Below are 26,402 nucleotides of genomic sequence, written 5' to 3'. Positions count from 1 at the left end.
CGCTGAACTTTGAGCAACAAATTCACCTCGGAGCTGCTGGCGGCATGGGGAGCCGCGCAGATAAGGAGCTGTCAGAGCGACCCTGAGGACCCAGCCTCTCTTATTGTTTTGCTGTGGATCTTCTTACTGACTCTTTGTCAGTAAGGACCTGCCGTGGGACGGTACAGCAGGCTGTGCTGTGATGCTTCATCTCCATTCCTTTTCTGTCAGTGTCGGTGTCTCCAGCAAGATTGTCGCAGTCTCAGAATGGCTCGTTTTGAAGACGAGGCGTCCAGCCGCTTCAGAGGCAGCGGGCCCCCGGGACCGGCCAGAGGGGCCAACCGGCAGCCGGGGCCTCCAGGGGGGCAGAGGATGTACAAACAGACCATGGCCCAGAGAGCCAGGACCATGGCTATTTACAACCCCATTCCAGTCAAACAGAACTGCCTCACCGTTAACCGCTCCCTGTTTATCTTCAGCGAGGATAATATTATCCGGAAATATGCCAAAAAGATCACCGAATGGCCATATCCTTACTGTCCACACTGCAGATCACTGAGCAGACCAATCACAAAGATCTGAAGAGCCACTTACTTAGTAGCTGCATTCATTTTATAGTTAGGTTTCGTTTTATGTCTGCAGCCTTATTTAGTATAAATTATACAGGAATGGATATACCAGGTTTTGCTCCTCTTGGCTTTCTGTCACAGAAATACATCTGCTATTTAAGACTATAGAATATCGCTTCAACATTTTAATTACTCCACATAATTTTTAACGAAAAAATACCCTCAATTAATCATTATGGATCTCTCAGGATGCCAGGCTGGGTCTTGTCTTGTGTTCCAGTAATATTTCATCCTAGGAAGATGTATTTGTTTTGATTGTCTCCGATTGTTTTATCATGACACCACTAAATTTATGACGGGATATGGCTTCAGAACAAAAAGAGCTGAGGGTAAAAGTTGGTGTTTGGTCACATTTCTGTGAGTTTATTAGTCAGACACTGGTTGAGTGAACAAAGTTCCTTCGCTGCAGTTGGCGCTGTCCATGGTGCTGATTCCCTTCAACCAGCAGTTCTCAGTAGCATCCTGAAAGTGATTCACATGGGCGTGACTCACACTGACAAACAAACAAACAAACAAACAAACAAACAAACAAACAAACATAATCTGATTTTATCAGCAGGTTCCAGAATTGTACGTAGTGACTAGTTTAGAACTGACTGGAGATCTGGTTTATTTTTGTCAATGAAGGATAAGTGGATATAGACAATGTAGAAACATATGAACAACATTGTTATTTATGAATATTTAACTTACATTGTAACATGCCTTTGGAGTTGTTTTCATATATAGAGAATCCAGTGTTGGCTGCTCCACAGAATCAGAACTAGGGGAACATCCCTTGACACAGTACCATGTGTAATCACATGTCTGCTGCTACTAGGGTCTCTATGGAATTTTGGACTGGTTAAATGCAACAGGCAGCTGGACTTGGGCATTAGTTGATTTTTCTTGGTGCCAGTTATATTTGCATTTAGCTTGATGTCAGTTCAGGTGAGTAATTTAGTTCAGTATAGAGCGAGCTGTGTACCTTATTGCTGTTATGAAGCTTTGGATGGACCCACCCTTTCTTTCTCCATCATCGGTGTAGCCGAGTAAGAAACCTTATTGTCCCCAAATAACAGACCTTAAGGATAGCTGGGAATTCCTCTCTGCTATATTTGGTGTGAAGTGGTATAAAGCAGAATTCCCCACTTTACTTCTGCTTATGAATGTGACCTTTATCTATAGCATACTTGGGAGTTACAGTAGGGCAATGATCTGAAGCACAAGTCCACCTCTGAATGGAGGAAACATATAATAAAGGTTTTGGGATGACTTAGTCATAGCCCAGAATTAACTCTAATGGAGTTGCTCTGGTATGTCCTTAAGTCCTTCCAACTGGAATATCCTCCAAATGTGGCTGAATTAAAACTTTATGAAAATAGAATGGGCCAAAATTCATTAACAGTGAAATAAAACATTATTTGCCAATTTTGAGAAACGCTTGATGGCAGTTGTTGGTGCCAAGGGTGGGACGATCAGTAATTAGTTGTATAGCTTTTTCCAAACAGGGCAGGTTAAACTCAGGTTATCTTCTATATGAAACATTGTTTGCTCATTTGAAATATTTAAGGCTGACAAATAAAACAGAAGAAATCTGTAAGGGGGCAAACACTTTTTCACAGCACCATATGCCATCCACATACAGTTAATATTGCGGGTAATTCATGTTTGAACTGAGCTTCTTTTGAAATATATTGATGGTCCTTAAATGCTGAGCAAACATTTTGATATCATGTTGCATTTCAGAACTCTTAATTGACGCTGAGCTTTCACAGCAGTCTTCCAGTCAGGATCTTGAATAGCTGGAGGCCCCTGTGGCTGAAGCTCATTGGGCAGATCCTTTTCTTGTAGGGGATAGAGCTCTTGTGACAGAGCTGGTAAATTCCAAAGAGGATGTTGGGAAGGCGGTATCCAATGACACAACTGAGGTGCGGGGTGAGGAGAAAGCCATTAGTCTGTACAAAATGATGGCCATTATCTTTAAACAAGTGAATATTCTCTTCAAGTTTTTTACTGCAAAAATGCTATATATTGATCAGGCTCCTATTATACTGTGGAAGAATAGCAACTACAGTGTTTTTATCCAATAGCAATAGGTATCATGTTTCTTTTAGGAATGTATGAGGGAGTGAATACAATCTAGTGTAAGGACTCTTTATTCCTTTTTATTAAGGATGTGGGATCCTAACTATCAAGCAGCCAAATACAAACATTTTATTCAGAGATATCTCCAGGATTAATGCATCTGAATTTATAGTTTAACTTTCTGCATTAGAAATCATGGATGTGAGATTCAAGACTGACTAAAGACAATGTGGTTGGGTTGTTGGTCGTAGGGAATTGTTTAGGCATCTTTTTTCTATATATTTATTAGGTTTTTTTGATTTTGTGTTCTTCTCATATTCTGAACTACAGTGCCTGCTATTGCTTTAGTGCACACTGCATTGGGTCAGTAATATAACATTTATGAACAGCCAGAGCAGAGGTTTTCATTCTGATGCAACTTTTATCAGACAGAAGAAAACATTGACTCAGTGCCAGATGCTGCTGCCTTTCAGAGTAGATTCTAGTTAAAAGGTATCAGGGGAAGAAACACAAGCACTCCCAGTCAACACAGCTTACCTGTGTTACATAGGGATCAAATACATCTTCCTGAAGGCCTTTGCTGTGCCTTCAAACATTTATTTGATACCCTAGTTAACTAATGCTGTCGCTAAGGAGTTATCTATGTCTGCCTATATGGCTCACCCAGTTTATCATATCCTGGCAATTTACATGCAGACTCTGTGGCTCCTTAAGTCAAACACTGGGGCCAACAAGAAGATGCAGCAGATCATCTTTGTAACTCTGCTCAGTGGATATTGACTAAATACAGAAGGTGACATATAAACACTCATTGATTCCTAGTGAACTATCAGTTGCCGTAGCTCATAGTTTATCTTCACACTAATCTGTTCAAGTGGAACAAAATGGAACCATATCAGCAGCATAGATATTAAAGCCACAAGTCATAAATTATACAATACTGTGAGTTTTTGGACTGAGGGGTGTTTGTGTAAGTCCAGATCCTGAGACTGGATCTTATTGCATCATTTTGTACACCCCTATGACCTGTACTCCATCATATAAGCAACTTGGATAGCTTTCATAGCTAAAGGATATGAAATACGACTAGTGGAAAGCTTTAATGTATTCAGCATTGGTGTCAATCTAATGTTACCATAGCAGTTTGGATTCTTTTATTATAAAGATAGAAGTCATAAAGCCAGGAAACGTTGGAAAAAACTAACTAGATATTTCATGGAATGATGTTAATATATTTAGATCATAATGTCAACAATTGAATAGTTGATTTGATCTTATAGTAATGCAGCATTGGAGAGGATACTGAATAATCCAAGTATTGGTTTAAATGCAGATGATGATCACGTTTGTGGGCTTTTGTTCTGTTGGTCTGGTGACTTCTTCTGTTGTTTCTTTCTGGTATGATAGTAGCTCATATTTCTTGGTCATGTGAAACTGGTCCCTTTTATCACCAATTTATAAGCTAGCTGAAAAGTGATGTGCTATTTAAATGTTTCGTAGCTTCAGATGCAGAGAGATAATTCCTAGGGCTGTAATGTTAGTTAAATCATCATGTCACCAAATATCCTTAACACTGTCACTCCGTTTGAGTACATGATCCTGGCTACCATCATAGCAAACTGCATTGTGCTGGCCTTGGAGCAACACCTGCCAGCTTCGGACAAAACCCCATTATCAGAACGTTTGGTGAGTATCACAGCTCTTCTATTGTAGCAAGTAAATGCTTTAATTTAACTTCCAATTATTTCCGCTCATTTGTTTTGTATTTAGAGGGCATTTCATAGTAGAATGATTTAGATTTGGTTAGTCTGGTCTGCAGACCATTTACTTGTAGGCTTACAGAGATTAGACTCTCATCAGCAGCAACCCCATTCTTAGTGCTGCAGGTTAAGCTGAGCCCTGCAGAGCTGCTTCTGATCTCCCCTGAGTATCATTACATCAGGTTACCCCTGCTGTTCCCTGATCCCTCCTATAGCTTACTCGTTAACTCTGTCCATTAAATAAACTAGTGCTGTCAGCCCTTCTGTGCAATCAAAGACCTGATGATAGCAGGGGCATCACAGATTTAGCGCTGAAATGCCACTCCGCTGCCTAGATGCTTGGATGGATGGGTTAAAGGCCTGCCTGACATTAATACCACAAGGTTTCTGCTTCCATAAGGTTTTAATGTGAAACAGTTATTGCTTTACATTAACAAACAATGTTTGAGTGTGCTGTGTGGTTAGTTCTATAAAACCAGTCTTATTCTAACATTTTAAGAAGTTCCATCAGTTGATACATTTCTCTCTAAATCAATGACAAATATGCAGCATTATTTACATATTAAAAGAAACCATCTTATAGAGACAACATATTCTTAAATTCACTGATCGCAAAAATTACCAACCAAATCTTTATTTTTATTTTTTGGTGTCATTGTATCTCAGGGCTTTTGTTCATTTTTGAAGGTTCTGCCTTAACATGTAGTCAAACTCAATATCTGTCATATTATTGGTATGTTTTTAAGTGTAAGTGTACATTAAAGGAGTTACTGTAGCTAGACTAGAGTCAGAGTGTGATTGTTCAATTGTGAGCCATAGTTCTCAACAGCCTTTTCCTGTAGACTGTAATTTATTGAAATGCTGGAAGTGTGATGGTACTTTAATAAAGGACTTGGTGGTATTTTAAAGTCAAATACATCTGAAGGATTGCAAAAAAAAGTTACAAGAGATACACAGTGGCAGGTTTCCAAACTGGTTCTAATGCTAAACTGGAGCTAGCGCTCGCATAGGAACCAATTCTTCCTGTTTTCACCACTGTAGGATCAGTTCTAGCAAATAAAGAAAAACAGTTCTAGATTTGCACAAACTATTGACCAACAACATGTTGTGAGCTCCAATTTTTAGACTTCTAAGTTAGTTTTGCATTCTTTCTGCTTAAGTTAAGATACTAATAATAAAACCACTGAGTTTCATTGTTAAAGAAAGTCAGGTTATATCCAGAATAACAATTTCACTGTCTGTTATGAGGCTCTGGCCAAGTTAACGCAGATTTCTAAGTAGTGATTCCAGAACACTCTGTCTTTGCTGTGTCCATGTGGACTTGGCAAACAGAGACTTGTAGAAAAGATGATGCAGCAGCCTGATTTGTGCATGGCTGTGAAACACAACCTGGTCAGGGAAACACAACAGCAAAGGAGCTTCTTTATGGGTTTCCCCACATCGGTCTCAGACATCTGCTAAAAAAGTTACAGACTGAGAGGAAATGTAAACTATAATCTACAACTGTTTTGAGAAAATCTTTAGTGCAACACTACTTCACTAATCCTGCAGATGTTCTTCTTTTCATTCATGATATCTGTCTCAGTAGAAGTTTAGCCAAACCCTCAATATTATCCATCACATAGGGAAAATAGCAAAACCGCGCATCTAAGAGTATTTCATGTGACAGATCAACAGAAAATATTGCATGATTGTGAAGTGGAAGGACCATTTTACGCTTTTTAAAATGTTTAAAAGGTGTAATTGTATTCAGTGCCTCTGAGTCAATACTTTGCAGAACCACCTGTCACTTCACTTACATATGGGTTTGTGTCTACCAGCTTGGTGCATCTAAAGACTGAGATTCTCCCCATTCCACTCCCCAAAATAGCTCTAGCTCGGTCAGATTGGATGGAAAATATCAGTGAAAAAAAACCCCAATACATCTTGCCAACTGTTTTCAGTTGGATTTTGGTCTGAACTTTGACTGGGCTATTCTATTTAATGATTACACTTTGATTAAATGCATTCCATTGTAGCCCTGGCTGTATATCTAGGGTCATTATCCTTCTGGAAAAAGAACCTCTACCTCAACCTCAAGTCTTCTGCAGCTTCTAGAAGATGTTCTTCCAGTGTTGTCCATATATCCTTCATACATTCTCCATTCAAATTCGACCAAGTTGCCTGTCCCTGTAGCTTCCCCACAGCATGTTGCTGCCACCACCATATTTCATCTTGGGCATGGTGTATTTAGGATGATGTGCAAGCGAGTTACATTTTGGTTTCATCTGACCAGAGAGCCTTCTTCCTTATGTTTGCACATGGGTGGACCCTTACTAACAAACTGTTTTCTGTAGGCAGTTGGTTGCAATGGATTTTATTTTTTATGTGTATCAGAGTAAAGAGCTGAATACGTATGCATGTCACCAATTTACTTTTTTTATTTGTAAAAACTTAAATATAGATATTTAAATAGTATTTTTCAAAAGTTACACGATTCTGCTGAACATTTCTATATTAGTGTGAAACACCCTCATGTTATTAAATTATTATATATTGTCTGTAAAGCAAACTTGCTATCACAATGGCTTTGGACATTTCTAAAATACATTTAGTAAAGTGCTAAAATGCTGGAGCTATTCAAGCCACCATGTTGAATTTTCCTGAACAAAGCAAACGTTCTGATTAATTATGTTCTATTTAAAGTGGAAGAGAAACAGATTAGAGGATTTGGTTCTATGATAAGTTCTGGTTAACAAAGGTAAGCTTCTGTCGTTTACTAACTCCAATTTTCCTTTTTCATTACAGGACGACACAGAGCCCTACTTTATTGGAATATTTTGCTTTGAGACAGGCATCAAAATCATCGCCCTGGGCTTTGCATTTCATAAAGGCTCCTACCTACGTAATGGCTGGAATGTAATGGACTTTGTGGTGGTCCTAACAGGGTAAGTAGCACCGGCCTAATGGCTTCTACCGCTGGTAACTGACAGATCTGATGGGCAGCAGCGATTAACGTGGGGAGGGGAGCTTTACTCCGTGTATGGGTGTGTGTTGCGATTGTAATGATCGGCAAAGCTAAGCTGTTTCAGATGAAAGGCTGCTTTCTTCCGGTCTGAATAAACTGAGTCTTAATAAGGTGGTATTATCTGCATTAGATGCCCAGAGCTCCAGAGAAAATGCAGTACACACATTGCAGAAGTAATGAAGAAAACTGTGTTTTATGGAAGCCTATCTTCTATCAAACATGTAGAATTTCTTATCAAGACTGTTGTTGAGAGTTCCTGCCAGCTAATGAGTAAAAAATAGGTTTCATGTCAGTGGCTACTGGATGAAGACTGTGGTATTTTATTATTGTGCACATATTTTGACCTCAGCTGTAGAATGGAGCAACATTTTATCTAAGCCATTTTCTATTCCTGTTTTATCATACTCATAGTTATTTAGAATATCCAGTTAACCTAACATGCATGTTTTTGGACAATGGGAGGAAACCAGAGTACCCAGAGAAAACACATGCATGCACAGGAAGAACATGCAAACCGGACAGAAAGGTCCAGGCCAGGATTGGATTCCAGAACCTTCTAATTGAAACACCCCAGTATTATGCAGTATAATGAGGATGAATATTGTTATAACTATCACTACATATAGTAATATCTGCATTAATGTCCAAAATGGTATTCTTAATTGGTTCTTGTTTTTATCATTGTTTTCCCTATATTCTATGTTGCTGTAGGTAATAATTCCAATTACACATTTTAACTATTTTTACTGGGGCTGCACAATATTAGGAAAACATTATTGCTCTGATTAAACCAAAATTGTCCCACTCTTCTGTCTTATCTGTCATCACAGTGTTGTATCTCTGTGGGCTTTAGCATCTCAGCTGCTACTTTCTAAATCAGGTGTGGGCATCAAGAGTTCATCCAACAGGCCGCATTTATTACTGGCATGTATGTAGCAAATATATGATGCTATAACAACCTATCAAATATAGCAGCCTTTGTGATTTAGATTTTTCACAAATTAGTAAAAAAAACGTAATCTGTAAGTAGCAAAGCTGTCTCATGTTTTTAGTGTTGACAGCTTCCCCAGAGACAGGATGAGACAACTGTGCCAGAATAGTGCCGTGTGTGAGAAGAGACTGATAGCAGAGAAGTGCTATCTGTGGTGTTGGGGTTTGTGAGGATGGGTGATGGCAGTGACATACTGTTATAATGCAAAACGTCCCCAAACAACTGCTGGATTCAGCAGAGAACTGCTCAGCTTGTCTTAAATAATGCTTCAGATTTATTTGGACCATATTGGGCTCATAACAGGAGCCTCACCGCAATAAACAGATCAACAGGCCAATTCCCAAACACCTCATTATATCCTCTGCTCCTCCCACTGGAAATCATCTAAATCTTTGTTCCCACTAGCTGAACACAAGGAGAGGTACTCACTGGAAAATATAATAAATAAACCCACAAACATTTCTGCTATAGCCGTCTGTGAGTGTTTGCATCCACAGAAGTCTTTCCAAAGACAGATCTGCATTTTCTTTTATGTTTCTACATTAAAAAAACAAAGTTTCACAAGTCTGGAGGTCTAATTGAAATGAATGCGATATTCTTTATTCATACAATACTACAACAACAGAGAAATATCTTCCTTATGAATAAATTATGTAGGTAGCATACAGGCTTTCGATGGAGGTCATGACTGAGCCTCTTGATTCAACTCAATCCATATCTTTCGAGACGGTCTTTACTCAACAACCTTTGATCTACACTATTACAGTATGAGAGAGTGGATTGTTGTTTGGCTCACAGCAGCATACACATGTTTTCCCTGCAGATCAACCATAAACAGCTGCTGATCATCTGTCTGGCAGAATCTCATAATGTGTTGAGCTGGCTGAAGTTGTTTAAACACTAGACTGCAGACACAATTGCTGTTATTGGATGGTTCATAAAAAGTTAAGTAGTTACAATTAAGCCCAAAATTATTCACACCCTTGACAGATTTAGATTTAAAGTTATTTAAAGTTAGTTTCTGATTTTTCCCAAGAGAAAACACAATGCTCAAGGGATATCATATTTAGATAAAAAAGTGTCCTGGTGGGATTTTGAAAATCCACTAAATTTAAAACAATGACAATGGAAGTCATCCATGAGTTCTCTAAATTGCTTGTTTCCACATCTCTTCCCATGTGCAAAAACATGCATTCTGTAACCAGAAATGAATCACCTTGTCAACAACAAACAGCTGTGTTTAATGTTTTGTTATTTTTTGTTTGCTGGTGAATGGTGAAAATTTACCAATACAGGAAACACTATGGGAGCAAAACAGGACCACTCCTCATTTGGGTCCGACCTGTTTAAAACCATATTTTATCATGATAAATACAATCATCCTTCTTTGTGTTTTCTGTCCATATTCTCCTTATTTTCTGTCCCTCTTGTTAACTGCTGTTTGACAGAATGAAATACAGTATGATGTCTGTGCTGATTCACTATAGAAGGAAGTATAGAATCAAAATAAGTTTGCAAATGAGAAAAAAAAATCTAATGGTCGTAGCTGGTCAGACTGGGGCCCATACTGGGCAAATTTCAGCCATATAAAACATCTCAAACTAAAACCAAATTATCATGCTGGAAGTGAATGCTATATAAGCTGATTTGAAACCTTTAGAGTTTTGAATAAAACTGTTTAGTTTGGCTCTGTTTTCTCAGCCAAATAACATCCATGTTCTAACAAAGACATTTTGTGTGTTGAAGCTGCTGGTTGGATGAAGGTTCAGATATACCTTCTAATACTAAATGTTTCGAGAGAATTTGATCATCAAGCACATTCCACACAGGAAGTTACAAAAATGGTAATGTGCACGACTAATGGACACAACCACAGAAAGAAAAAACTATGATTTCCTTGGATGTGTCAGATAAATCTTTCATTCATTTATTGTGAGGCTTTAATAGCTTTTTCTTACCTGAATGCTTAGTAATTATTAACTTTACCAGATGTGACGTCACACCATGTGTGAGAGGGATGAAGGTGTTACACAGCTCTGCCATTATACAGGATTTGCTTTATTTCAAAGCAGAGACAAAATAATTATAGAATTCATATTTGAAACTGTCTTCAGTAGAGGTGCACTGATTGATCGGCACTGATTTCCTTAATTTTGGATCGGCCAGTACCTACATGTGAAACGATCTTATCCACTGGTCTTATCACCTTGTCTTACCTATTGTACAAGTTTTGTTTCTTCTTAAAATGTAAAACATTAAAGACTAAAAGAACTGCAATGCTCTAAACGTTTCATTTGTATTTGAGAACACTGCCTCACGTGCAGTTAAAACACGTTTATATTGTTTCACGGGTATTGTTAAATATTTTTAAATAAAATAAGATTGGAACTTTGAAGTTGTATTGTGACTTTATAACACCTGATAGTGTCAGTTATATATATATAAAAAAATGGAATTGTCAGGTCAGGCTTTTTAAAGATTGGCAATCGTTGATCGGCCAGAAAACTGCAATCGATGCACCCCTAGCAATTAGTATGATTAGCATTACTACCTCTAAACAAACATTTCTTTATTCAGTGTGTTCCCCTGACCGATAGAACTGGATTCTTGTAGAGGATGAAACATAGCAACTTTGCTGTACTTTATTCAACTTCGGGTTATTTGCTAATACTTTCTTCCTCATTTGAAAGTAACAGCCAACTTGCTTCCATAGAAAACTGTTTCCTCTCTAGAGGCTTCTTATGTATTTTGTGCTTTCTTTGAATTCATTTTTGAACACTTCACTAAAGATATTGAAAAAGATTCCTGCAGTAATAGTTTCCACTCCGAATAGTGTTATTGTCAGCAAGGTATGCTGCGTCCACTGATCACAAAAAAGTTTGCACTTTTAGTTTCTGACCTACGTTCACCTGTCAGGGCTGGCCAAGCATTAAACTAGCAGATTCCTGTCTTTTTCTTGGTGTATGTCTAATGATAAGATGGACAGAGCTTCACACTCTATCCATGTCTGTATCAGCCAACATTCCAGGTTCTGTTCCCTCAGTAATACTGGCATTATAATGACCTAATTTTGTATTGTAAAGCATAATCAGCAAAAAACTATCCAGGAATCCAAGGTTGCCCAATTACTTGCAGACTTGTACTTTTTATGAAGATGAGTCTCACCAGGCAGGGAGAACCAACTGCAGAGCATGTAGATGTTGCTTTGTTAAGAAACAACAAATAAACTGTGTTCCTGTGCAAAAAATAGTGGTCTACCGTTACTAGTATGAAACTTGGTTGTTTTATTAAGCTAAATTCTGCTCCATGGTCTAAATGACCATTTACCATAATCCGTTATGAAAATTCTTCTTTTTCCTCAGACTGAATTTAATTTAGGTTTTGTGTCCTGCAGATAACATATCAACTACTCATAACTGCTTCATATAAACCCCACATAAAAAAAATCTAAAACTTTCCTTTTAACATGGAGACATCCAGTAAAACAGCAGTTTGGCATCAGTACAAGTTACAATGAGAAATGTGAAGTTCTGACATTTAACCAGCAAAAGGTCCAAGAAAAAAGGAATACATTTTCTAAGTTGGGATATAAAAAATTAGAGGTACAATGACAGGATAGTATTTACTCATATTTTCTTGATTGATGAAACATCCAAGAATTATCTTTTATTTAAACAAAAATAAGTATTTATTGTTGGTTTACTGATTCCACAAAGCATGGATAGATATAGCAGTCTCAGTGTCCATTAATAACAACTATCAAAAAACCAAAATTAGGTATTCACATTTTCATATTTATCTGCAGTCCAGACTGTTAAGACACTGCATGTAGCCACAGAGCTTTACTGGCCTGACTGGGTCATTGGTTTGCCAGTTGTTAGTTAGGTTAGTTGTCTGTATTAATGAGTAGGACAACTGCTTTGATTTTTCCAGATCTCAGACAATACTATTGTATATAGTAGTTAAAAAGAATGCAAAATAAAAGATTGTTAGTATTTATTATTATATGCCATACATTATCCATAATGCAATATGAGGGTACCAGGGAGATTTTCCACTTGTGCTTTTGAGAATATATGTTTGTTTGTATGAGTGTATTCAGAGCTAGGGAAACTTGTGTATTGATGAAGCTTATGACAGATTTACAGAGCCTGTGAGCCAGCTGAGCTTTTCAGATTCGTGTTTGCGCACGCATGTGTGTGTGTGTGTGTGTGTGTGATGCTGGGAGCAGCCCAAACAGGCCTTTATTGAATTGGTGTTCAGCAGACTTACATGATAACCATAATTGAAGGGCTGGGCTGTGGATGGAGGCCATTACAGCAGTGGTCTGGACATCTTATCAGCACTATGCTACACTGATAGCTTCTGCAGTGTGGTCAGGGGAGGTACTTGATCCCCATGTTTATCGTAAAGAGCTGCACATTCATATACAGCCGGCACACTGAAACATGTATGAACACTCAAGTTAACAAATCACTTCTTCAAGATGCTGTCTATTTACTACATGCTGCTTGGTGACATAATTCATAGCAGTTGAGGAACAGCAATGACTCACTAAATATTATGCTTTTTTTAGATTTGACAGCTAGACCTGTTTGTATAATAGGTTGTTTGAAAATTAGCAATAAAGAACCCCTACTTTATGGGTGGAGGGACTTTTATGCCAGGATAATATTTAGTTGTGAGACTCCCACGTCCATTAGCTCATGCATAATATTATCAAGAAAACAGCTACAGCTAAACAGCAGGAACAAAATGTAGAAGCCCCGAAAACATTAAACATATCAATTACTCAATGTTAATAACTGTTAGAATATGCAATATATACCAGAAAATTATTTTTGTGGGATTTTGTAGGGTACATGATTTTTGTTATACTCTAATCATTTTGTATCATTGATGTTTGACATTATTTATGACTACATAAAAATTCCTGACATCAAGCTGTGCAGGTGTCTAACAGTGGATTATGTGTTTTAGTTCAAATTTCTTTGCAAAATATGTTTGTGTTTTTAGTTGGAAATCTTTGAACCCTGTTAAGCATATAGAAGTAAATTGATTGGCCATTGCTTGTGATTGGCCAAAGGTCACATAACTTCTGACTCAAAGTCCAATAGGTGATGGATTCCTTCTTTTGACTGATTTAAAACATAACAGACAGCTTGAGAATCTTGTTTGTTTCATTTATCACCTATGACCAGACTTGCACTAATCTTTATAATCCATTACAGCAACAACCCTTACAGACAGACAGACACACACACACACAGACAGACACAACACGATGAGGCAGGAATTGGTACTTTTATCTTAAGGCAATAGAGTTCAAGGTTTAAATATCAGCTGGGTCTTTTCCTATAAAGGAAGGTTTTCTTTAAGTTGTTTCCCCCTCAGTCACAAATCCTGAATTTTAGACTCATTAGAGATTCTACTTTGCATGTAGGAATGTATGTTTTTTAAGCGCTTGTCCTTGTGGTTGGTGTGTGTTGAACTGTCAACCAGTGTGACCCCGTTTCTTGCCCAATGATTGTGTGCTATGTTTATAACTGCATCTTAAATCAAGGTATGTTTCATGCTCTTTTATGAATGTAAACCACAATTTAAACAGTTCTGTGGTTATGTTCCTGAATGTCCAAAATGTTCTGTGTTGGAAGAAATAGAGATAAATGTTTAGTCTTTGTATGTTCACCAAATGTTGTCTTGTATTTCTGCAGTCACAGTTTTACTTTGGCACAGACTAAATGGTATGACTGTGAGAAGAGCTTATTAAGCAGGCTTGTCTGAGCAGCCTGCACAACACCCACTAAACCAAAACCTGGGACGGCTGGTACTTTTGTTAACCACAATGCCAACTGCAGAGACTCTGTAACAAAATGATCACTGGGTTAATTCTTTATCTAGACAGCAAAACCAAAAAAAAAATTGATAGCACAGTAAAACAGCATAGATCCTGTAACAATCAATGTTTTTCTGTTTCTTCTCTATAGATAAACATTCAATGTATATTGTGTTCCCTTCTTTAGCTTGACTTCAAATTTAACTACAGTATTCACTTCTGCTACTCTGAGTCTACAGCTGAGGGCAAACTGACTGATGTTTTACACTCCATTGTATCTGATTTACAGTTTATTTGCTTTATGGGCTTATCACGCAAAAATCTAAATGACTCAATGAGTATCTGAAACTTTTTTTCTATTCAGTAGTTTTTAACTTGCCATCCTTTTGCTAAAGCCATACTTTGGAGAGAGGCCACAACAAATGAAAATTATCTTATTGTACTAAAGTATCACTCTGGACAAAGGTAAAGAATGCAGAAATAAATGAAGGTGCCCTGGAATTTGGCTAATAAACTGGTGGGGTGTGACATGCTTCATTTCCACCAGCAGCAGTAGAGAAAGCAGGATTTCCACACCTCTGAGAATGTATTTTTCTGTTTTCTTTAACCGCAGCTCAATCCACTGGTGGCTCTCTACTAGGTCCTTCATTTGGTCAGATCATATTTTGTTGGGAAGTTGGCCCCAAATGCAGAGAGGAGAAGAGCAGTCTCATGACGATGAAGCATTGAGAAGTTAACAAGGCTCACAAACACCATAATATTGGCGAGAAAAAATCCAATCTGAAATAGCTGTTCAAGGTAAATTGGGGTCACAGGAAGAACAGGAAGGACAAGCAATCAGGCATGGCAGGAAGTAGACAACTGAGGAATTGATGAGAAGGTAAATAAACTGATTTAGGCACTACTTTGCTTTGATTTCTTGGTATGTGTGGGTAACATCTGGTGTGAATAGTTTTGTCCTAATAAAGTCATAGCAAGGCAGGATAACATGGGGGCACATTTGGGGAGTTTCTTTGTATGATGGGAAGAATAGGAATCATTCATATACCTGTACCAACCAAGAGCAGAAAGGTTAAGAGTTCAAAAATGAGACAGAGGTGAACAAACAAGCTTTGTGTTCCTGAATTTATGTTCCATGTGTCTGAGTCTGCTGATAAATGGCCTTAGAGCTGTCTTCATCTTCGCCTTTTCATCATCATCAGCAGACCGTCTTCTACAGGGACTAAATGATCTGTGATATGTATATCAGGGGCTTCCTGACCCTGCAGGGTTTGAGGTAGTTGTGTTGGTCTTAATTGTGAATCCCTGCATGCTTCCTTGTTACACTTTGATCTGTGAAGGGAATCACAAGCTGGGATAATGTTGGAAGACACAGCATGTAGCTGCAAAGCTTAAACTGACGTTTATTCATAGATGATTCATAGCTTATTATGCACTCATACTAACCACCACACCCAGTTTGTTGACCAGACTTTTATTTGGAATGGATATTTCCCATTTTAGCCATCTTGTCTTATTGTTCAGATGCAGACAGTGTTGAACGTAGTACAGGTCCTTCTCAAAATATTAGCATATTGTGATAAAGTTCATTATTTTCCATAATGTCATGATGAAAATTGAACATTCATATATTTTAGATTCATTGCACACTAACTGAAATATTTCAGGTCTTTTATTGTCTTAATACAGATGATTTTGGCATACAGCTCATGAAAACCCAAAATTCCTATCTCACAAAATTAGCATATCATTAAAAGGGTCTCTAAACGAGCTATGAACCTAATCATCTGAATCAACGAGTTAACTCTAAACACCTGCAAAAGATTCCTGAGGTCTTTAAAACTCCCAGCCTGGTTCATCACACAAAACCCCAATCATGGGTAAGACTGCCGACCTGACTGCTGTCCAGAAGGCCACTATTGACACCCTCAAGCAAGAGGGTAAGACACAGAAAGACATTTCTGAACGAATAGGCTGTTCCCAGAGTGCTGTATCAAGGCACCTCAGTGGGAAGTCTGTGGGAAGGAAAAAGTGTGGCAGAAAACGCTGCACAACGAGAAGAGGTGACCGGACCCTGAGGAAGATTGTGGAGAAGGGCCGATTCCAGACCTTGGGGGACCTGCGGAAGCAGTGGACTGAGTCTGGAGTAGAAACATCCAGAGCCACCGTGCACAGGCGTGTGCAGGAAATGGGCTACAGGTGCCGCATTCCCCAGGTCAAGACACTTTTGAACCAGAAACAGCGGCAGAAGCGCCTGACCTGGGCTACAGAGAAGCAGCACTGGACTGTTGCTCAGTGGTCCAAAGTACTTTTTTCGGATGAAAGCAAATTCTGCATGTCATTCAGAAATCAAGGTGCCAGAGTCTGGAGGAAGACTGGGGAGAAGGAAATGCCAAAATGCCAGAAGTCCAGTGTCAAGTACCCACAGTCAGTGATGGTCTGGGGTGCCGTGTCAGCTGCTGGTGTTGGTCCACTGTGTTTTATCAAGGGCAGGGTCAATGCAGCTAGCTATCAGGAGATTTTGGAGCACTTCATGCTTCCATCTGCTGAAAAGCTTTATGGAGATGAAGATTTCATTTTTCAGCACAACCTGGCACCTGCTCACAGTGCCAAAACCACTGGTAAATGGTTTACTGACCATGGTATCACTGTGCTCAATTGGCCTGCCAACTCTCCTGACCTGAACCCCATAGAGAATCTGTGGGATATTGTGAAGAGAACGTTGAGAGACTCAAGACCCAACACTCTGGATGAGCTAAAGGCCGCTATCGAAGCATCCTGGGCCTCCATAAGACCTCAGCAGTGCCACAGGCTGATTGCCTCCATGCCACGCCGCATTGAAGCAGTCATTTCTGCAAAAGGATTCCCGACCAAGTATTGAGTGCATAACTGTACATGATTATTTGAAGGTTGACGTTTTTTGTATTAAAAACACTTTTCTTTTATTGGTCGGATGAAATATGCTAATTTTGTGAGATAAGAATTTTGGGTTTTCATGAGCTGTATGCCAAAATCATCCGTATTAAGACAATAAAAGACCTGAAATATTTCAGTTAGTGTGCAATGAATGTAAAATATATGAATGTTCAATTTTCATCATGACTTTATGGAAAATAATGAACTTTATCACAATATGCTAATATTTTGAGAAGGACCTGTATATTGAGTGTGGTCTGTCCTTATGTTAGCTGACATCCCTTAAATAAAACCTGCCTTTGTTCTGAACCCTGTCAGAACGTATAGTATTTCTTTGCACTTATTGTACAAAATAAAAATGGTTTCACTTTTACTTTACTGCACAGTCTAAAAACAGCAAATATATTACCTTAAAATAAAGTAAATACTGCAGTGCTCTTCGTCTCTTAATATGGATTCAAAGTTATTCTGGACCAATCTAATACAGTTTCACATCAATTTATTGAGATAGAACCCCTGGGAAGGTTTACCATTGTTTCATGTTTTCTCCGTCGTGAATAAAAGCTCTCATGGTGATTCTCTGGAGTCCCAAAGTCTGAGAAGTGGCTTTTTAACCCTTTCCAGTCTGATAGGTTTTATTGATTCTTTAGATTGGGGCATGATGTGTTGCTTGACATCTTTTAGCCTACTTTATGTTGTGAGACAGGCGATGTTTAGGTTATTTCTGGTTTCTAAAGGTTGGTCAGTAATCAGTCCTGGTTGTGTTAAGTTAAACTTTCCAAAACAATTTGGCTAATTCTAATAATTAATTCAAGGTGGTCATTATATTTTCACATTGGATTCCCTTAATTAATGAAATCATCTAGTAAATGTGCTTTTGTATATTCTAAAGTTATCTTTGATACTGAAATGTGTTTGATGCTCTGAAAGATAAATATGACAAAAAAGCGAATATATAAGTAATTTGTAAGGGGGGGATACTTTTTCACAGCACTGTATATGCAGTGACATACAAACAATACTGATACATTTCATTACAATTAGATTACTACTGTCACAATGATGCAATAAACATGCATCTTGCACAAGCACAAGAAAGCTGTTGGTGGGGAAGAGTAAAGGCTTCATTCTAACAGTTTAATAGTTGGGGTCAAATTGAAATGTATGTAACTGACTTTAAATCTGTCTCCATGATTGGAATAATTCTTCTTGAGGTAGTATTTGTTTTTGAATTTGCGCTATATGAACAGATCACATGCTAACCTCAGCTTGTAACAAAAACAGAACCTGCTGTTGAGCTAAACTGTGAGCAATCACTCTCAGGCACTTGAAAAATAATTAAGATGTGATGAGAGAAAACCTAGCTGTGAATTTATTTAAACAATCCTTAATTTACTTATGCTGGATAAGCTATTTGTGGCAAATCGGTAGTGAGGTTCAGTCTTTGGCACAGCTGTGGGAGTTCTATCAAATAAAGAGAAATAACAGAGGCACAGAGGGCATGGTTGTTGTTCATAGCATCTTGATCTATGGCAGGTTTGGCCATCTACAAAGTATAAAGTCCAAAGTATTCATTCATGACTGTTAGATTAACCAACAAATATTGCATTACAAATAGTCCTTTGCAAAATTAGTATTCCTCACACTAAATGCAATTGCAATACATTTGTTTTATGTAAATGCTGTTATTGTTCAAATTTGTGCTGCTAATAAGAGCTGCACTGTGGCACCATGACACTTGTTATTTGGCCTCTTTAAATATCTTTTACATAACGGTGTGTTAGAGCATGACTGTCTGTCCTGTGTCCCGTGTTGCTTTGTGATGGAGTGGTGCCCTATCCAGTATGTACCAAGCCTCTCGCCATCAATAGACCGTTTATGGATGCTGTTAATTTAATAATCTATTGGCAGATGTAGTGTGTTACAAAGAATATCTATGAAACTATAGAATCAGATATAAAACAGCTTGCTAATTAAATGTTTACCAGCTAAAGTTGTTGCTAGTTTTAAAAACAAATGTCATATTTAAAGGGAAAAAAGATGTAATCAGCATCAGTAACTAATTAATTTATGTGTGATCATACTGACATGTGGTTGTCATGGTTATTTGAATTGTTGCTCATGTTACCTGCTTTTAAAATCTAGCTTCTGTATATTTTGTTTCATGTAGAACAGGGTTAACTTAAGCGACAAGTTCAGGGTAAACCAAGGCCAAAACAATACACATATTTCACTATCTCTTCAATAAAATGCTTCCTAAACGGTAAGTAAAAAAATGAAGGCTGTCAACAGACCTCACTTCCTAATTCAGAAAAAACAGGAAAAACCACTTTCAGGATCTAAAAATACATCAAATTTGTATGATAGAAACAAGCATTAAATGTATAAACATTAATATAATATAATGTAATCCCAGAGACATTCTCATAAGACTAATACTTCACAATAACATTATCCCACAGGACTGTTTGCTGCACACTGCAGTTTCTTTCTTGTCCTTCAAACCTGTAACACAGATTCATGATCATATGAGTTTTGTAGTTTATGTTGAGGGGAGTCTAAGGCAGAGACCATTTAAAGTACCAAAATTGAACCTCCTTTTACACTTTGAGTAAATATAAAGATACAAGACAAATTTTATCAAGTGACACATTGATAGGTAACATTTGATCTAATAGGGCAATGTTGTGGTGCTCCTGGCTCAAGCTCCCACTGATCAAGTCATGTGAATGTTCTTTTGTTTGTTGTAAAGCTTCAATGAGCTACATGTCTACTATGCTTCAACATTCACTACAGGAGAAAGTCCAGCAGCCATGACTGCAGTAACTGAGCTGTCAATGGATGCCAGAGAAACAAGAAAAATAAGAGAAATATTTTCCCTCTTACATTATTTTTCTTTGTTGACATAATTATTTTAATTAAATTACAAATATTCTTTTTATTATTAATTCACAGTTTTTGTAGTTGACCCTCAATGAACGACACTCATCAGCCTGCTTTGAGTTCTGTTCAGTTCCATCGTTTTCTGCCAGTTCTGATAGCATTTGCCAGAGGGCATGTTGCATATATCCTGTTTGCCTTGCTGCTTAATTTCTACTTTCTCTTGATTAACTGAAAGTGTTGAATTATTTTGTTGCAGGTCACACTTTACCTTTAGCATGGCTTCCATCTCTCCCCGTTTCTGCTGCATGTGACACATGTTTAGTTGTTCCTCTGCCTCCTGTGGTGACAATGGTTCATGCAATAAGCTGAGTCTTTAGGGGCAGCGCTCTTGGAATTAGGATGGCTCTGTGCTGTTTAAAACAAACCAATTGATGGTTAAGTATTGTGTCTCTGCAGAGCCACCAAAAACAATTATCTTTAGTGGATCCCAAGATGCTTGGAACTAAGTTGAAGGCCCACAGAAAGCTTTGTTTCAATGCTTCATCGCCAGTTTTTACCTGCTCACGGGCCTGAGAGGCAGACTTTGAGATTTGACAGTTCCTGGTCCAGAACCATGACACAGGGGACATTAGTCAGTCATATTCCTTTACCCAGAACAAGCCACATTAAGTTATTTTTAAAAACCGTTAGCTAAGTGTAAAAATCTGCAACATTTCTATTCATGCTGGCAGTGTTTTATTTATGAAGGGTTCTCCTGCTGTATTTAAGTCTGTGTTTAATGAAACAATGATGATTACTAATGCGTTTTTTTAAATGACAAGCTCTTAGAAGGGATTATAATATAAGCACATTAAATAGAAAAATAATAGAAAAATTATTATATTTTTCTTTAGGAATTCAATGATACATAACATGTGAGGTCTAACTGTCATGATCCGCACCCCTTTGTGTTTCTGTTTGATTGCTCTCACCTGATTTCTGTTAAGTCCGTGTTTACTGTACCCTTATTGTTGGGTTGTCTGTTTCTCCAGCTGCTTTGCTGTGACTCTTTCTTCTTTCCTTCTTTCTTTATTTGATCAGGACAGTGCACATTAATGAACAATCATATACAAATTCTACACAAATTGTAAATGTATTAGATTGTAGCAAAACTGCAAATTCTACATCTATAGCTGTTCTGTTTCTCCTGGTTCTTGGGTTTTCTTCATTTTAGTAAATGTATCCATCCACCATACGCCTGGCCACAAATTCATGCAGAAGCAACACACTTTAGAACACATGTTAGAACTGCAAAGCACTTCCAGTAAGAATGCCTTTAACTGTATATACACTGTACCTCCAAATGCAGAGCAGGAATAGCAGATAGAAAATAATAGAACAATAATATTTGAACAAACAAGAAGTCTCACTTTAACATAAACTGTAGGTATGTGTCTGAAGTATTTTGGTTAAAATGTGCTTGTTCTTCATTTATTGAGTGAAGTACATTCAGGTCGGTAGAGTACTCAGAAATTGTACTCAAGTAAGAGTAGCATTAATCCCAAGTAATACTACTTATTAGAAGTACAAAGTACAGTGCAGTAAAACCACTCCTAAAAGTACATTTTGTTTTAAAGTTAGTCAAGTTAATGTAGCTGAGTAAATCTAACTAGTTACTACCCGTCTCTGCCGAAGGTTTATTTGTGAGAAAGTGTTGTGTTCTCTCTCTTGTTGAGTGCAGGTCTCCTGGCTATTAGTTTCTAATGAGATTAGCCTCCTTTGTTTCCATGGTAACACTTTGAATGTTCTCCTCTTTGAATTCCCCTCTCTAAGCATCTTTCCATTTCTTTCTTGCTATTGCTTCTTCTGCTGTCCCTCTCTTTTGCATGGTATCCTTTGTATTATTTTCAACATGCATTATTCTCTGCCGTGCCGCTCCTGCAGTCTGCCTCTGTGCTGCTAAAACAACATAATCATGCTGTGCTGCAAAACTCACATAATCATGAATCTGTGTTACAGTGTTGAAGGAAAAGAAAAAAAACAGCACAGTGCAGCATATGGTCCTGTGGGATAATATTATTATTATGAGGTATGAGTCGTCTGAGAGAATATTAGTTATAGGTTTGCACAAGGACGAAGGAAAAGGGCTTTTACTGTCACCTATTAAGTGAAATAAATAGAACATATAGGCTTTGTTTGCAAAAAAATAAAAAAGACAGTTGTATACCCTGGTACTTTTACAACCCAGTGTTGAAGGCTAAAGAGAAGTCAAAAGACAGAATCAGGTAATAGTTAAACTCTTCGGATGAGATGTTGTGCAGAGCCTATGTGAAGGCATCGTCTGTAGAAATAATGACCAAACTGTCTGAGGTCCAAAAATGTGGGAGGCTGTCTTTGTTTATCCAGGGATTAATTGTTCTCAGCACTTCACTTTTTTCTCCACAGTGTGAAAAAACTCTCAAAGCTTCCCATAAGTGTGATGGTTTTAAACTCTGCTGATTTCATTGACAATTTCTAAATCAGCTGGGTGCTAATAGGTTGAATTACTGTGACATCACCCACCTCACCAGCTTGCCACACTAGGTAAAGCATGACATGATTCAGTGTAGCAAAATGCATAAAAACAAATAAAAACTTCATAACTTGTGATAACTGGTGCAGTCAGTAAAATCTCTTGTAAAGTTGCTCACAAGTGGATGTGTAAACAGTGTAATGAGTAATGATGCATATGTTGTTTAGTAGGGTTCCTGAGGACTGAAAAGAGTTGGAGGTTTACAGGAAGAAAAATATCTAGCGCAGGAGAGTTATTAATTAAACCAAGAAATGGTTAATAGACATAACCCTTCACACACTGGATCTCCATGGACATCAGTTTTCCAGTTCCTCCAGTTATTGTCCCCATTTAGACAAGAAATACATGTTAAAAATCCTGTTTTGCCCATTAGTCCTGTCCAAAATTAGCTTAAACAAAGCTGTTGAACGTCTGGCTTGGTTAACACATTTGATTTCATTCAAGCTCTCCCTGTAACCCAAACAAGTTTTCAGCAGCAAGACTATGTTCTCTATTATTATAGATGGGACTCTTTACGCACTTCACAATCTGACTGCATTAGGATCCAGAAGACATGGATGATAGCCCACCCCCCATGCATCACAATTATAAAAACACTGAAATACTTGTTAGGCTTGGAGGCCCAACAAGTTGTAGTTCAACCACATACAAGCAACATGTGCTAAAAGACAAGAATAACTAAAAAGATTTTGTATCACCTACTCTGAAAAAATCCCTAGTGCACATTCTGAGCTAACATAAACAGCTATTCTTATTCACATGTAAATGCATCCAAATTTCTTACCTAATCTTTAACTGTACCTTGACCTTCTTAGCAATTTGCCATTCCTGCCACATTCTTTTGCAGATCATTCATACACTATATAGCTCAAAAGTATTCGCTTACCTGTCTTGACTCACATACAAACCCTATTTACATCCCATTCTTAATCCATAGGGTTCAATATGATGCTGGTCCACCCTTGGCAGCTCTAACAGCTTCAACTCTTCTGGGAAGGCTGTCCATAAGGTTTAGGAGCTTGTTCATAGGAATTTTGGCTCTGAGTCTCTGCTCTGGTTTATCCCAAAGGTTTCCAATGGGGTTAAGGTCAGAACTGTGTGCAGGCTGGTCAAGCTCATCCACAGCAAACTCTCTCATCCATGTCTTCATGGACCTTTCTTTGTCCACTGGTGATGTTGGAAGAGGAGGAGGCCATCTCCAAACTGTTCCCACAAAGTTGGGAGCATGGAATTGTCCAAAATCTCTTATTCTGAAGCATTCAGAGTTCATTTCACTGCAACTAAGGGGTCATGCCCTGCTCCTGAAAAACAACCCCACAGCATAATCCCCCCTCCACCAAACTTTACACTTGGCACAATACAGTCAGACAAGTGCTGTTCGCCTGACAACTGCTAAACCCAGACTGGTCCATTAGATTGCCAGATGGAGAAGTGTGATTCATCACTCCAGAGAACACACCTCCACTTCTCTAGAGTCCATAGGCAGTGTGCTTTACAGCACTACATCTGACGCTTTGCACTTGGTTATGTATGGCTTGGATGCAGCTGCTCGGCCATGGAAACCAATTCTATGAAGCTCTATGCACTCTTCTTGAGCCAATCTGATGGCCACATGAAGCTTGGAGGTCTGTAGCGATTGACTCTGCAGAAAGTCGGTGACCTCTGTGCACTATGAACGTCAGCATCCGCTGCCCCCATTACATCAGTTTACATAGCCTACCACTTTGTAGCTAAGTTTTTTATAATACTGCTGAAAGTTAGTGGAACATTTAGGAGGGAGGGAATTTCATGACTGGGTTTGTTGCACTGGTGGCATCCTATCACAGTATCACGTTGGAGTTCACTGAGCTCCTGAGGGCGACCCGTTCTTTCGCTAATGTTTGTAGAAACAGTCTGAATCTGTGGTGCTGGATGTTATACATCTGAGGCCATGGAAGTGATTGGAACACCTGATTTCAATTATTTGGATGGGTGACCAAATACTTTTGGCAATATGGTGTATTTCCCCCCATGTACTGTAACTCTCATTTACTGCTCTTCTTTGGAGCAAACACCACACATTAGAAAATGTACAGTTATGGTTAAATGAGATTTTGTGGCAATGGGTGTCCAGGCATCAAATACTAGAGCTATTCTACTGGGTTTTAGTTATCTGTGACTTTGTTTTGGTCACCTTGTTGTGCATGCAAGTTGCTATGTAAGTAAAATATCTTCAAGATCAGTTGTTATATCTAAATGTTATCCATAATCTAAATAATCTGCTTCAAAATGGCTAAAATGAAAATCAGCATTAAGATTGTAATTAACTTTATAATAAAATCACCCTTTTACAGTTAGGGGGAAACTTGGGTCGATGGTCCTCTTGTCGATGGTGGCAGGATAAAATCAGTTGTTTTTATCCACCTCAGGGTGAAACTGTATACAATATTTCCTCATGTTTGTTGTGTTTTAACATTTTTCCTTTAATTTACCTAAATAATTGAAATCACAATTTTTTGTCTTAAATCTTTCCTCAACTATTAAAAGAATGATTATGTTATTGTGGTTATGGTCATTTCTTCTCAATCATTCTAATGCTGTAGCGGAGTAGGTGTAAGGACACCTGGTTGTGAACTGGACTGTTTTTTTGTGTGTGCAGGATCCTGGCCACTGTAGGGGCTGATTTTGATCTGAGGACACTGAGAGCAGTAAGAGTCTTGCGGCCCCTCAAACTTGTCTCTGGCATTCCAAGTAAGTTTTAAAATCCTTGGAATGATGACGAAGAAGATAATGACTTAAAGCTAAGAATATTCCAACTTGCCTTTTTATAATGAGACATTTCTGTAACCTTTTGTAGGAAACATTAGCATAGAGGTTCCACTCAGCATTCTCTGTATCCCACTTTTTGCTGTCAGTTGTCAGTCAGCTGCGTATCATGGCCAAAGAAGGGCATGTCCCCTGAACACCGCCCCCCCATTTTTTTAAGGAACCACTGTTTTAAAAATGGCTTTGTAAGAAATATTAGAGTTAGCATGTCCACTGATGAAATAAAAGGCCTCTTATAGACTGGCTACCGAGGTGGGTAACCAATTAAGGTAGACTACAATTCTCCATGTTACTGGGCATATTATTCATACAGATAAAATCTAACCATGCAATGTCCTTTCCCACTAACATGCAACTCCTTGCATTTCTCCTACAATGCTTTGAAACAACTTATAGACATTTAGTAGAAAAATACGTCAGTAAAAATATCGACATGTAAACCATAATATTTCTAGTTCGAATCAGCCTGTTTGCTGTGATGCATTCACCTTCAAAAACTGATCTGGGGGTCACCAGTCAAGCTGGCTAAGTAATAACTATGGCTACTTGGCTTTTAGCTGTGGAGACATTAGTGCATAAAATTGATCCGGGATGTTTTTTTAAAGCTTTAAATGTATTTTGAATCAAGATGATTTTTATATTTGTTCTTAGGTCTTCAAGTGGTGTTGAAGTCCATAATGAAAGCGATGGTACCACTGCTACAGATTGGAATGCTGCTTTTCTTCGCCATCCTTATGTTTGCCATCATCGGCCTGGACTTCTACATTGGCAAATTTCATCGAACATGCTTTAGGATTGACACAAGTAAGCAAGATCAAGACAAATAGGTTTTAGTCCTAATTCTTGACTCACTTATCAGTCTAACAGGAGAGATTTCTTTTAGCGTTCCCAAACATTAAATCTGACATTTTTTGAGCTGTAGCTTTTCCAGCTACACTATCTGTGTCATTGCACAGGATGACATGGGCATCCCTACAC

The 26,402-nt window shown here is 38.2% G+C and overlaps 1 protein-coding gene across 1 annotated transcript in view; it reads left to right on the top strand.

Annotated features, from left to right (window-relative positions):
* Positions 1-246: 246 nt before the first annotated feature.
* cacna1ba (calcium channel, voltage-dependent, N type, alpha 1B subunit, a) overlaps positions 247-26,402 on the top strand; it is a 150,692-nt gene continuing 124,536 nt past the window's right edge. The window contains exons 1-5 of the mRNA XM_047380421.1: positions 247-506; positions 4,256-4,361; positions 7,223-7,362; positions 25,258-25,349; positions 26,076-26,228. Coding sequence (XP_047236377.1) covers positions 247-506; positions 4,256-4,361; positions 7,223-7,362; positions 25,258-25,349; positions 26,076-26,228 — 751 coding nt within the window. The remainder of the gene's footprint in view (positions 507-4,255; positions 4,362-7,222; positions 7,363-25,257; positions 25,350-26,075; positions 26,229-26,402) is intronic.

This window comes from Girardinichthys multiradiatus, chromosome 12 (assembly GCF_021462225.1).
Source record: "Girardinichthys multiradiatus isolate DD_20200921_A chromosome 12, DD_fGirMul_XY1, whole genome shotgun sequence".
NCBI lineage: Eukaryota > Metazoa > Chordata > Actinopteri > Cyprinodontiformes > Goodeidae > Girardinichthys > Girardinichthys multiradiatus.
Note: the sequence above shows the minus strand (reverse complement) of the source record. Positions and strands in the feature narration are given on the sequence as shown.